Genomic DNA, 13,955 nt, shown 5'->3' with positions numbered 1-13,955 from the left:
TGATAATAGTCAGGTCTTGACTGATTGCCATTACAACAAAAAACAACAACAACATTTAGGGGCATTTTGGGTAGAATATGGGATGAACAGAATGGTAGGGCTCGGGGGGGGGGGCGTGTCAAAATAAACAACAGGTTTTTAATTTTTTTATTAATTTATTTCCTCAATACCAGAGGTAGTACATAATCAAAAGAATGCAATTTACATCATGATGACTTTACATCACATTCAAAATAATCAAAATACAATACAAAGTACAATTCTTAATTAACATCCATTGCTAAACAAAACAACTCTTTCATACATTTCCTTATTCGTTTAAAACAATAATAGTAATAACAATAATGATACATTTCATGTTCTTTTTTTTCTTCAAAAACGCTTTATCTATTGAAGTAAACAAAATAAATAAATGCTTGTACACAAAATATTATAATCTGTCAATAAACAAAAATAATTTTAAAAAATACAGTGCTACTTCTGAAAAGAAAAAAATTTCCCCGGAGAGAGAGAGATAGAGATTTAAAAAAGAACCCAAAACAAACAAAAAACAAATAAACAAACAAACAAACAAGTTGGGGGATTCCTTTCCTGATCGAATTAGACGCCTTGAAATAGAGTTATGTATGTGTACGTGTGTGTGTTTGTGTGTGAGGAGGGGAAGGGTGCTATATTGAATTTGTCAAAATGGTAAAGACATTTACTATTATCATCCCCAAAATACATTGAAGAAATCGATATAATAACTAATCTCTTGGGGTGGGGATACTGATCCTATTCGGTGAATACAATTCAGATTTATTTATACAAATTATGGTATCAGCTCAGGGGAGGGTTGGGTTCTTGTATTCATGATACATGCGCCCCCTTCTTTGGGGGGGGGGGGGAGTGCAGGGGATTGAATCAATTTGGGGTGGGCTTGAGACTCCAAAGCCCCTCTATGAAATCGCTACTACTCTATCTTCTTTTTCCCCTTTTCCTTTTACCCCCTCCCCCTTTTTCCGCCATTCGACTGGCCCTTACCCCTTCCCCTATATATCTGTACCGCAATTGAATTTTGGCATGGAGGAGCCGCCTAAGAACATAAATCTTGCTTACAAAAAATATGATTGACCAGAAATATAGGCTAACGTTCGATAACAAAAGTTTAATATGTCAACATATGTCAAGCGGAGGAGGGGGGGGGGGGGGGAGGCATAAGTATTGACACGGAAACATGGCGAGAAAAATACTTTGTAATGTCAAGTTCTTGAATTATCTTTCACAACCGCAATGTAGGTCTTGCGGAGTCCTTTTTTTACCGGTATAAAATTTCAACACCGCCGGAGATGCCCGGCTGATATTCCTCCACCATCTTGGTCATTTTCTCGTGGTTTAGCGTCATGAATTCTCGCTGTTCTCGATCAGTCATGTTGATTGCTCCGAGTTTCTGGTAGAATGTTTTCCCGCCAAAATTCCACCTCGATACGCCCCACATGAGCGAGTTACACCCTGCATCCAGACATGCCTAACAGGGAGGGAGAGATAGAGAGAGAGAGAGAGAGAGAGAGAGAGAGAGAGAGAGAGAGAGAGCGAGAGAGAGAGAGGGGAAAAAAAAGGGGGGGGGTGAATCTAAGATAGTTAGTTTGTTACAAGCAATTATCATAGGGTCCGATAAACTTTATGTAAATTCTAATCATTTTTAATTTGTTTTTCTCTGTATGTGGATCCGCCTAATCCATTACGAAAGTTTAGCAAATAACCGACAATGTCCCCACCCACAGAATACAGCTGTTTACCAGTGGTATAATGTCTCATTATATAAATAGAAAGGGCTCGATTTACCTTTGCAGTAGTTTTAAACAACACCGGGGCTAAGCTGTTACCTGGCACCAAAACAAAATACAAAAAATACATTATACACACACATAATAATTATAATATTTGGAAAATTTTGAAATGATTTATATGCATATTTATTATTCAATATAACAAAGATCAGATATAAATACTAAATGCACGTAATGTGTTTTAAATCTGGGTAAAAAAAAAAATCTGGTAAAAATACAGTAATATTAACAACGACAAGAACAACACGAGCAACAATCATAGTAATACGTACAAAAAATAATGATAACAATGACTTTTTTGTATGAATATGATTCTTATCGGGTAAGATGTCAATAACATTGCCCTGGAAACTGAAAGGATCTTACTTTATCATCATAGGGAACTAAGTAACAGCACGTACCAGACACTGTCCGTTGAATTTTTTTCATTTGTTCAAATTCATCGTCGCAATAATCAATAATTATGATATCAATAAATCAATTCAAACACGGAACTTCCTCAAATCAATCCGAAGCCCATAACGATTGGATGCATGAATTCAATTGATCTAGATAATGATCTATAAAAGGAGGGAAGAATAAGGATCACCAGAGAGATAGAAATGACAACAATCATTGTACGGAAATGAAGAATGGAGTAGACTAAACCCTTGAATTGATGCTCTTTTCGGTATCCATGGTGATATACCGATGGACAAACTCTACTTGTCTCTCTTTGTATGAACTACTTTTTATTGCGTCTCGTAACCATGATAACTATAATTTCCATTCAACCTACCTCGGTGTTTTGAAGTGACAAACATACCGCTCATGTAGCCTGATTTGCCCTTGTATATGCTGTACATTTCATTGAATGTCGAGAAGCCAATGATTTCACCATCATTTCGATCAAGTTGTTCTTTTGAGAAATAGCACTCCACGACGAAGAAGGAAAATTGGGGTCTGTCGGAAAACGCATCTCTCCTCAAAACTGGAAAAAGGGGGAATACATTATAATTATTTGCAAGCTGTTACAAATCAGTGGAGCAGCTCAAAAAGGACGTGCCGACAAATTGAACCGGACAATAAACTAATATGACATTTGATTTGAATGTTAAACAATAATGTGCTGACAAAACCCTAAGTATTCATTAATGGGTGGTGGAGGAGGAGTTTGCCCCTGCCCCTTTTTGTCTACACTATCGAATTTACACCAATATCACAGTCTGTGTGAAAATAAACATTATGTTTTCTAACATTTCAAATGATACAGTCATAATTTTGATATATTTGTGGAACAGGATCAAATTAAATTGGGGCACAATAATTCCTATATTGCTAACTATGAATTAAGGATTCGGATTCTGACATGCAGAGGGCATTTTAATGAAACAAATCTACAAATTGTCTCCGATTCTCCATCAAGCATGAATATTGTAGATGTCACTATTGACAAAGTTGAGGTCTTTATCAATATTTAATCATGGACAATCCATGAGCTACCAATGTACTGATATGAAACGCAATGAAGACTGGCGAAATGAATTTTGTTGTCATAGTGATGATGGTGGTAATTGTAGACATGCAGGCATACTGGCAATTATTCATCGGGTGAATGTCGCTTGTCCAAGCATCAAGTTTACCCGTTTCTATGTATTGCGAGCAAATACACTTTTGAAACTTCATTAAAGTGATAACCCCAAGCTGTAAAATCGTTTCCTTAAGGGAAACCTCACCCCGAAGAATAAGTGTAGGTTTTCTAAAAAATTAGATGTATTCTTGCCCTTTGATGTACACTATTCCTTACGAAAATATACAAGAGATGTATACATGAAGATATTCTTGGCATGAAAATTGTGATGCCATTTAGCAGGCGCGTACGCAGGGGGGGGGGGGGGGGGGGGTTAAAATCCCCCTTTGGTATTTGAACGTGTGTAAACCCCCCTAAAAAAAACCTAAAACCCCCTAACCCCCCCCCCTTGGATTTTTTGTTTGTTTTTAATTATTAAAAAAAATATAAATACCCATGGCTGACCTAAAAAAAAGTGTCCTCTTACCCCCCCCCCCCCCCCGCTTATCCAGCGGCTGGCCGAGTCGTTGCCAAATTTTCGGCCCGATTTATAAATGTTAACCCCCCCCCCCCCCCCTCCTTGAAAAAATCCTGGGTACGCGCCTGCCTTTTAGCGTGACATGGGCGCAGCCATTTTCTTGAAAATGTGAAGTACCAGGACTGTTGTACATGTAACATGCACCAAGCTTTAGCTTCAATGAGGAATAATCATAACTGAGAAGATAAAAATAATATTTGGTGAAAAATATATACCACGGGAACAATAATGTATGACTTATTCATTAAAAAATACTAAAATATAGCAGTTGACAAATCTATTTCATTACAAAAAAAAAATCCTTCACCCTAGAAGAACACAACTTAATTATGCAATTTGCGTTCTAGCATCTAATTTTGTTGTTGTTGAGATTAGTGGATTTTAGAGATAGGGTTAAAAAATTAACTATATTAAGTTAGTTTGAGTTATACAGCTTACTTTCTTCACTAGTTTCTACGGTAGTGTCTCTGTCATCGCTTCCTGGGTGTTTCTTCTGACTACTAAACTCGGCTGTCTCCGTGACGAGTCGAAAGAGAGCGCCACAATCATCAGGCCGACCCTTGCGTATTACGTAGTATACCATGATGATTGCGTACTTGAGCAGGGTGCTGTTCAAGAAAGAGTCGGATGGGATGGGAAGGAAAGAGATGAGAGAGAGAGAGAGAGAGAGAGAGAGAGAGAGAGAGGCAGGGAGTGAGTGAATGAGAGAGAGAGAGAGATAGAGAGAAAGAGACGGGGGTTGATGGGGGAGGGGGCAAGGGGCAGACAAAATAATATGGGCAAAGGTAGATAGACAGAAAAAGAGGGGGTCAGAGTAAAGACAAGGACAGGGAGACAAGCAAAAAGACATGGTAAGAGACAGATATATAGGCAAAGGAAAAACAGTAAGTTTCAAAAAGCCCCTTGAACGATAAAAACAACAATTTCAGTGTATGGAACTAGACACAGAGAGAGAGAGAGGGAGATAGAGAGAGCGAGAGGGGGGGGGGCAGGTGTGGATCTAGAAGAATGATATTGGTGGAGGCTTTGGGGTTCTTGCATACATGTTTCTACATATTTAATGGAGGGACTTCAAGTTTTTTTGTTGTATGCTTGAACACTCCCGACCCGTCGAGAACCTCTATTGGAGAGAGAGGAAGTAGAGCAAATTAAAGCAAAGCATAACAAATAATACTAGTACAAATAAATAAAGTAAACAAATATGGAGAAAAAAAATGAAAATGAAAATAACAATATTTTAAAAAAAATTATCAAAGAAGGAGGCTCGTCCGGCCTTCCCTCTTATTGACTTTATTGTTACCGCAAAACCCGAAAAGCATTAAAGAATTCTAGACTGAACTTGAATGAAGTATGTATCAGCATCCAATGATGAACTGATAAGATCTTCGGTGTAAGTGGTCAAAGGTCAAAGGTAAAATGACATGAAAGCGTAAAAGAAAAAATATCAAAAAATATCTTACTACCGTCATAATTTTAAAAAAAATTGAACCGATGTGATGGACCAAACTGAGCTCGAGTATGTAAAACTTAAAAACAATAATCAAATGAAAAACATATGTTTTTTATTGAGATCATAGGATCATTTATCAATTATAGGCGGAGGCATATTAGAGAAGCAAACGTATTCATCTTGTTGAAATAGTTTGGGTTTCAGGAGAATATTCTTGAAAACTACATAAATCATTCAAATAAATTGATCTAAATCTTGGTTGGTCACATAGTAATCTATCACTGATTTGTCGTTAGAATTCATCATTATCAATTTTTAATTAGGACATGGTGGACGTATAAATTGGCTTACTTCGAATCATCGCGTCGAGTCGGCCGGTGGTCGCGTTATACCCGACCTTTTGTGAAAACATGCCCCTTTTATTCACAAAATATCGGGAGTCAACGTTTGTAAAATATACCTTTCTCATTCACAAAATGTTTTGTGAAAGGTCGCTTTCGTTTTACGAAAGGTCGTGTGACGCGACCATCCGAACCCGAATGCAATGACTCGAGTGGTTCGAAGTAAGTCTATACAGTGTGAGTCAAAAAAAAGTTTACACCTAGAAAAGTGCTAATTATTTTTAAAATCATCTATAAACAGTAAATTATTATACATCTTACGAAAGAGTGTTTTATCCCAAATCATATGGTATCATTTTGTGTGTGGTATGTGTTCACGCTTGTATGAACAGGAGGCATTGTTTGCGAGATGCAAAAAATCGAATTGCGCCAAAGTTGCTTATCTGATGTTTAAATATAACAATAGGGATTTGGTATTAAATCGGTTTTTGCAGATCCAAACAAAATCCCTAACAAATTTAATCATGCCACACATATCAAATATCAACGAACATTTGTGTGCGTGTGTGTGTGCGTGTGTGACTTTGCTTCTGCAACAAGCATATGCAATGCATTTCATTTGATACATTCAATTCATTCTCTCACTCCGCTAATCCGTCATGCTGTGGACATCACCTTGGCGCAAGTCGATTTTTGCAATGCCACCTGTTCATCTAAGCGTGAACACATACCACACAAAAATGATACCAAATGATTTGGGATAAAACGCTCTTTCGTAAGATGTATAATAATTTACTGTTCATAAATGAATTTTAAAATAATTAGCAATTTTCTAGGTGTAAACTTTTCTTTGACTCACTCGGTACATTGACGTTAGCAGTGCTGTGCTGCTTCCTATAAAAACTAACAGACAAGGCTCACAGTGACGGTAATGATTGTGAAAACACTCAACGATTAATATAGAAATTGAAAAATATGTTTAATTGTATCAAAGCACCTGCAACGGACGTAATGGCTCATGAAATGATATTAATGTTTCTAAAGCAGTCAAACACAGATAATAGTGCACGTTCAAACAATTTTGTACCCACCTTTGAAGAGGTGTTGACTGCCAGCTGCTCCAATGTGAATAGAACAGGTGAATGTTTGTGCTAGTCCTTTTGAAGTCTGTTGATGTCCGTTGCGGACATGAATTTCCGGTATTACCACTGTGTGTAAATGGGAACCAGTGGTTTCCTGCATGACGAGTGAGTCCGGAATCATTTTATCTATATAGTCATTCTTTCAGACAAAGATAAACTGTTGACAGTTAATGTTGTCAGATTATAGAAACAAAATAATGGTATTCCCCTTCTTATGAATTCGAAACTTAAATATTTTTTTTCTTGTTAATCCAAATCCCATTGTTAAATTCTTTAATAATGTGATCACGTTGTGTCAGAATGATTAACAAGACTAAATACTTTAGTCAAATTCGGATAACAGTCAACTACCCATCCGCCCTATATTTGTGTTGGTCCCTCTCTCTCTCTCTCTCCTCGCTTAATTTATCTTGACTATCTGTCCCTTCTCTCTCTCTCTCTCTCTCTCTCTCTCTCTCTCTCTCTCTCTATCTCCTTTTCTCTCCCTCTCTATTTCTCTCAATTTCTCTCCATTTCTCTCCCCCTCTCTCTCCCAACTCTATTTTTGCTACATCTCTACACCTTTCTTCCATCTGTGTCTCTCACTTTCCTCTCTCCATATACTTCTCCATTCCCCTCTCTCATCTCTCTCTCTCTCTCTCAGTCTCTCTCTCTCTTTCTCTCTCTCTCTCTCTCCCTCTCTCTATCTCTCTCCCTCTCTCTCTATCCCCCTCTCTCTCTCTCTCCCTCTCTCTCTATCTCCCCTTCTCCATTCTTCCCTCGTTCAGAGAGACAATTTTTATGCTAAGCAGAAAACTCCCCGCTTTTCTTCAACACCTCTGAAAAACCTATACGACTTTAGGAAACATAGTTATTACGTAGGAATATAGAGTAGAAGCTATGTGAAAAAAAAACATATTATTATGGAGAAAGTGACAGAAATTGAACCTTTTAGTAACACATAATGAGAACAGATTTTATTGGTTTTTATATCATTTTTATTGGTAGTGAATCATTTTTACGTCAGTTCAATTTTCCACCAATTTCTGTTATCAAAACAATAATGAGCGCACTCATTCTGGTTGAAAGGCTTACAAAATTATCTATTGATCCGATTTGAAGCTGATAAACCCAATATCACGGTATAATTTCTTTTCCTCCTCTTTCTCGTGTTTATATATATTTCGCAAAGTTTCAATTATTCGAAAGATCATTATTTTGAATTTGAAAGAATAACCACATTCAGCATTTTCGATTATCCGATGAGCCTGTTGACTCATTCCTCATCTCCCTTTTTTACGATGCAAAAGGATTCACATGAACTTTTTTTTTTACAAGATCATGTTGGTAGATTTCTATGAATCTTTAGTTTTTATCAGTACTGGTTCAATAAACATACAAGTCATGTTTCTCTTTGACACAATAATTCATGGCAAAATGGTAGATATGCGAATTATTTCTATTCTAGGACAATATCCCATGGACTACCTGACTATGACCTCAACACAATTATCTATAACTATACCCCTAGGACCCCCTCCCTCGAATACATCTTCTATACACGCAATATAAAAGGGAGTCTAACATGAACAATATTATGGAAATCTCTTTGGTATAGGTGTAGTTGTCCGAGTGTGATTGCCCTCTGGTTATTTACCGATTGTTTACTGCAGATTTCAGCCCTGTCTCAATAAATAATCCGTTGATAATAAGAGATAAAAAAATAAAAATGGGAGAATATGAAATGTCTTTTACAGCTTGAACATAAAAAATCTATAAAAAACACACGACGCCAACAAAATGTATTAAATTATGAGCATCAATTAATTATGGCGATGATCTTTCAGAAGTCAAATTTTTTATGAAGCAGCATATGCTGTTTACATTCCTCTATCAAATTCATGAAAAAATAAACGAATTTCGTTCAATATTCACCAATTATCTTGCAGGAATTAATTCCATGAAACGCTAGAGCAACCAATGGCAGCCATGCTAAAGCCATGCAGGGTAATAATCGGGAGCGCCAGGAATGTCACGCCTGACAGACATGAGCGCTTTTAAAGAACCCACTATTATTATTATTATTATTAAATATTCATCAATGAAATTGTTCCACCTTTGCCCAATTTGAATCTCCTACTGAAATATTTCCTGAACAGCAAGCTTTAGATTAGCTTTTCAACGGATCTCCGAAAATGTTGATAAACAAGAAAAAGTGCCATGAAATAACAGCGATTCGATTATTATTTTATATCCGGGGTACTCAGACACATTTTAATCAGTTTCATCTGACATTGCGAATCACACCCAGATATTGTCCATTCTTTTATCATGTTTTTTCATTCTATAACAATTTTGAAGTAGAATATTAAGAAGTTTGTCATAACAAGGGAGATTGATCCCAGACCCAATCATCTCGGTAACATAGCCCGTAACCATGGCGACGGCTCCTCAATTTCAGCCCACCTCCTCTTAAAGATGCACTTGAAGACCTTCCTGAAGACGGGATGCTTCCAAGCGTAGATGATAGGATTGCAACACGATGCCGAGTAGAGGAAGACCACCGTAAAGAGCCCTGCATTCTGTGTACCAGGTAGCAGGACTATCACCAACGTAGGCAAGATGCACAGAAAGAAACAAACCACGATGATGATCATATTCATAGTTATCCGATTCTCCGTCTCATCCACAGGACTGTCCTCTTTTTCATAAGGTCTCGGAGTAGCCGTCTCACCGAGCCGGTTCCCAGTCGTATCCACGGGTATGATATTACTGATATTCCCAGATGAATTTGTCTGAGCCGATGTGCTCGGGGTCGGCCGGCCTGGGCCGAGTCTAATGTGGGCCACTTGGCGCAAATGTTTTCTTACATGAATGTATATCTTGATGTAACAGGATGAAACGATGATGAACGAACCCGAGAAGAGCAATCCACAGATGACATCAATGACGCGACTCTCTTCCTTAAGTTGGCACAATGACAACTCATTCGAGTAACCATAAAGAACAACTCCCGTAGGTCCTAGAGCTATTAGAACTGCAGCGGAGGAGAACCAGACTCCACCAATCGTCACCACCATGTTTCTTTTGTTGTAGAGAAACGTGTAAATCCGATGCGATTTGGTGACCAATATATACCGGTTTATGGCGATCAAATCCAGCATGGATACACTGCACGTGATCAGTAAATAATTCAAAATGGCGGATGACATGCAGACGAAATTGAAAATCGTTCCGTCAACTTTCTGCGTCAGCGCTGTCACTTGGACGGGGATATTGATGGAGCAATTGAGGAAGTCGCTGAGGCTCAGGCTGACGACAAAGGCGTTTGGTAATGTCTGCAACCTCCTGCAGGCGATCACGGAGAAGATGGTGAGCGTGTTACCGACGATGCCCAGGAAGGATATTATACAGAGGAGCACGGCCATACTGACTCGCTCACCGAAGTTTTCATCCTCGTAGGTCGAGGTCGAGGAAATATTCATGGTTTCAGCGAGGTCCGTAGACTAGTTGACGATTCTTGCCGAAGTTGTGCCTGCAGATGACCAAGGATATAGATATAGATTTATAATTATTATTAGCATTGTGCATTATAATGGTGGAGACATGACAGCCCGTGTCTCAATCGAATTGTAAAATGAGAGAAAAATAATGAAGAAGGAAAAGGATAAAAGAACACAAGTAAAGGATGGTATGGCACCTGCAAGACCTTTTCATTTCATTCAGCTCGGAACCTGCTTAGTTTTCCTTTCATCTCGTTAATATTGATAACCATTTACGAACGAGAAACGAACCAACGACGTTTCAAAACGATTTCTTCGATAATGTGTCAAAGTATGAGCGATCCCGTTAATAATCAAGTTCTTTGTGAGCCTAGTACGAGGGTGAAGTTTACCCCCGCATTGAAATCATGAGAGTAAAAAGGATCCAAGTGATATCCATTCGACTAATTACATGAAAACTGATCTTCATTGTAAAATTGTAATCAAGGCAACGATAAAACATTGAGCTATTGTGCGAGATTGTCCTTGAAAATGTAATATGAACTTTTTAAATCATTCAGTACATAATTATTATAAAGCACGATCACGAATAAAAAAAAACAATCAGTGTTTCCAAACCGTGAAATTTTCTATCCCATTTCGCTCTATTCTTGATTTAAGTGCAACAGAAAAATATATATGAAATTACTGATGATTAAAGAATGCCTACGACATCTTGCCCCAAATGCCAAATATCTTATTTGATCAAACTAGAAATAGAATCAGAAAAGAGGGATGTAATATACGAAATGTAGACGGATTGAGAGAAAGAGGGAAAAAAGAAAAACCGAAAGATGAGGCTGTGAAAAGAAGAGAGAGAGAGAGAGAGCTTTAACTGGAAAAGAGAGATAATCAAGGTGACAGACTGGATGATTAAATAATAAGACAAGACAGTAGTGATTATAAAATGACAGAAAGGCAAGAAGATATACAGAGATATTGAGAAGAAGTGAGAGAAGAAGAGAAGAGAAGAGAAGAGAAGAGAAGAGAGAGAGATATGGAGGACGTGGCGTTTGGTGGACGAGGTGATAAGAGTGAGAGAGAAAGTTAGGGGGTGGTAGGAAAATTGGCGTAAGTCCAAGAGTGGAGGGACAGGACAATAGTGAATGCAACATTATACTGTAGTAGACGCCAATCGCTATTTCGGTATATACTCAGAAATTTTTCTAACGCAAATTTCGATACCATTAACCTTTAAATAATTGTTTCGAGCAAATTACCGAATACGCTAACGGTGAATAATGAGGCGTTTAACGACTCTTTGGTTAATGCCTCCAATGGGCTCCAAAGAATGTATTTTCTCGTGCCTTGCGCGTCCTGGTGATAATTCATTAACCTTTTTTCCCGCTCGCTACTAGGAGTTTTCAGGCATCCACTTTCTATTCTGCAAACACAGACTCGAATTTAACATTGTAACAAAATATATTGTGCTGAGTGATGCCTATAGCCGAGCTTTAAAAGGGAAGATGTTTTGGTCAAGCGGTACCGTCAGTGGTACTTTGAGTCTCTGTCTTCGACTATAACACTGACTCTTACGGATCAAGGTTCGAAACTGAGTCAGGTCTTTCGGATAGTAACGTTAAATTTAAACAATCATATCTAATTGTAGTAAAATAATCTGATTGATTACGCGTCTGTAAAATTGAGTTCAACATCCACACAACCTCTAATTTTAGTCTTTACATAAACATGTTTAGTCTTGCGACTTGCGTGAAGCCTTACGTTTTATACTCTTGCTACAGTAGGGGTGCCACTGCGTGCAATCTGCAGTCTTATAGTTCAGATCGTCTGTTCAGCATAACGACTGACACCTGTAGACTAACCAGGATGCGGAAAGTTTACTTATTAGTGGCACCCTACAAACACAATTCACACATCCGACCCTGCATGTGCTATATAGTGGGGGAGATTCATGTCAGGTTAAGATGTGAACACATTATGCTAAGTGCAAGATCGTACCTGATTAGAGCGTAATGGTTAATGGTTGTAATAGAGCACTCATGTAGCATTAAAGTAATGTGTCATTATGCACATACTTCAATCATGATGCGACAATAAAGACACACTACTCTCAATTGGTAAATTAATGGATTTAGGATATACAGCGATATCACCCAATGTGTTCATCGTTATAGACCTACTTTTGCGATATATTTACACATCTCATTGTCATTATATACACTATATATCTTTTCTAAAATTATTATTCCCCGTTGATTTCATTTTTTTCGATGTTGTAGCGTTTTAAACTTTCAGCAGTTCTATCAAACTGATTGATACTTAGAGTGTTAGTTCAGTATAGCTCAATACCTAAAATAACCCTCTTGTATTACAGGAAAACGGAGAATGAGAGAGAGAGAAACAGGGAGGGAGAGAGAAAAAGACCGAGAGAGAGAGAGAGAGAGAGAGAGAGAGAGAAAGAGAGAGGGGGAGGGGAGAGAAGAAAGGGGGAAACGTAAAGAGATGATCATTTTCCTCACCCTTCCCTTAGTTGATGACCTTGTTAATTCGTATTCCAAGACCGTTACTGCCCCACCCATGATACCAATACCCCTCAATCATAATGTCGGGAGCTGGACCACGCCTCTCATAAGCCTCATTATGTTCCAGCATTCACATTAATGTTGATTCATCCAGAATATTGTCGCCATGTATACAAATAATCTGTCATGCACTGATCAGGCATCAATATATTGCCATTGTCTTTCCTCATCATGACAACTAGAAGTGGATAGTGGACCATCCCAAAATGCAACAGGTCGATCAAATACCGGCTGGTTTAATTGAAAGCAATGCCGGAGTTCTTGATGTTTACACACCCTTTTATTCTGCTTGTTCAGCTTACCAATCGGAGATGGATTAGATTATAATGATGTTTGCCTTCTAAAGGACATACCCCCTTCACTATCGTGAGGTAGAATTATGGTAATTGTAAGATGTCATATTCGTATAAACGGGAGAATGAGAGAGGGAGACTGATTTATGTTGTTTCCAAGAAATCTGATTTACAAACAGAGTTTATGGAACGGATGTTGATATTTCATTAAGTTTCGCATAATAGGTTTTTTAATTAGGGATACTATTGAGTTGTCATGACCAAGGCAATTTGAAACGATAGTCAATAAACTACCATCTGTCATCATGAATGAGACAATTTTAATTAAGTTGTCTGGAAAATACACCTTCTCCCCATTTAAGAGAGCCGGTGACACTCCAAAAATCACAACACCAGGAAAATATTCACATTAAAGGAATGAGGAAGATTGTTCTCTTCCTAACTCCCTCTCAGAGTTAGAAAATGACAGGAGCCCCCTCCCGGATCCATTCCTATTAATGTTAATAATTTTACTTATGTCATGCTATATTATACCGCCACTCAATATGACACAACCTGTTTAAGACTACCAAAACCGATTAGAGTGAGATAGAAGTTCATCGAGGGTTCATCTCGTTCTAGCACGTATACACGTTTACCTTTTTACCCATTAGGTGAAAATTCCTCCACGCTATCCATTTTGGCCAGTTTTATTACTAAAACGTGACAAATAAGTAAACATAGAAGCAAAATTAGCACCGTGACTTTCC

The 13,955-nt window shown here is 38.0% G+C and overlaps 2 protein-coding genes across 2 annotated transcripts; both read right to left on the bottom strand.

Moving 5' to 3' along the window:
- Positions 1-877: 877 nt before the first annotated feature.
- LOC100890768 (diamine acetyltransferase 2) lies at positions 878-6,889 on the bottom strand. The gene is made up of 5 exons (XM_003726799.3): positions 6,799-6,889; positions 4,355-4,524; positions 2,608-2,799; positions 1,825-1,865; positions 878-1,507 (listed from the first exon to the last, which is right to left on the bottom strand). The coding sequence occupies exons 2-5, from the start codon at positions 4,497-4,499 to the stop codon at positions 1,298-1,300; spliced, it is 588 nt and encodes a 195-aa protein (XP_003726847.1). The 5' UTR covers positions 4,500-4,524; positions 6,799-6,889; the 3' UTR covers positions 878-1,297.
- Positions 6,890-8,924: 2,035 nt separating this feature from the next.
- LOC115929922 (G-protein coupled receptor moody-like) lies at positions 8,925-10,351 on the bottom strand. Its single transcript, XM_031000061.1, has one exon. It carries the CDS (start codon positions 10,311-10,313, stop codon positions 9,240-9,242), a length of 1,074 nt encoding a protein of 357 aa, XP_030855921.1. The 5' UTR covers positions 10,314-10,351; the 3' UTR covers positions 8,925-9,239.
- Between the last annotated feature and the right edge of the window lie 3,604 nt (positions 10,352-13,955).

The sequence above is a fragment of the Strongylocentrotus purpuratus genome, unplaced genomic scaffold (assembly GCF_000002235.5).
Source record: "Strongylocentrotus purpuratus isolate Spur 01 unplaced genomic scaffold, Spur_5.0 spur5_scaffold_6, whole genome shotgun sequence".
NCBI classification, from domain to species: domain Eukaryota; kingdom Metazoa; phylum Echinodermata; class Echinoidea; order Camarodonta; family Strongylocentrotidae; genus Strongylocentrotus; species Strongylocentrotus purpuratus.
Note: the sequence above shows the minus strand (reverse complement) of the source record. Positions and strands in the feature narration are given on the sequence as shown.

Coding starts and splice junctions, on each gene's coding strand:
- LOC115929922 (XM_031000061.1), bottom strand. CDS start 10,313: ATGAATATTTCCTCGACCTCGACCTACGAGGATGAAAACTTCGGTGAG.
- LOC100890768 (XM_003726799.3), bottom strand. CDS start 4,499: ATGGTATACTACGTAATACGCAAGGGTCGGCCTGATGATTGTGGCGCT. Junction 2,800..4,354: donor CGTAGAAACTAGTGAAGAAA/GTAAGCTGTATA, acceptor CCCTTTTTCCAG/TTTTGAGGAGAGATGCGTTT. Junction 1,866..2,607: donor TGTCACTTCAAAACACCGAG/GTAGGTTGAATG, acceptor TTTTGGTGCCAG/GTAACAGCTTAGCCCCGGTG.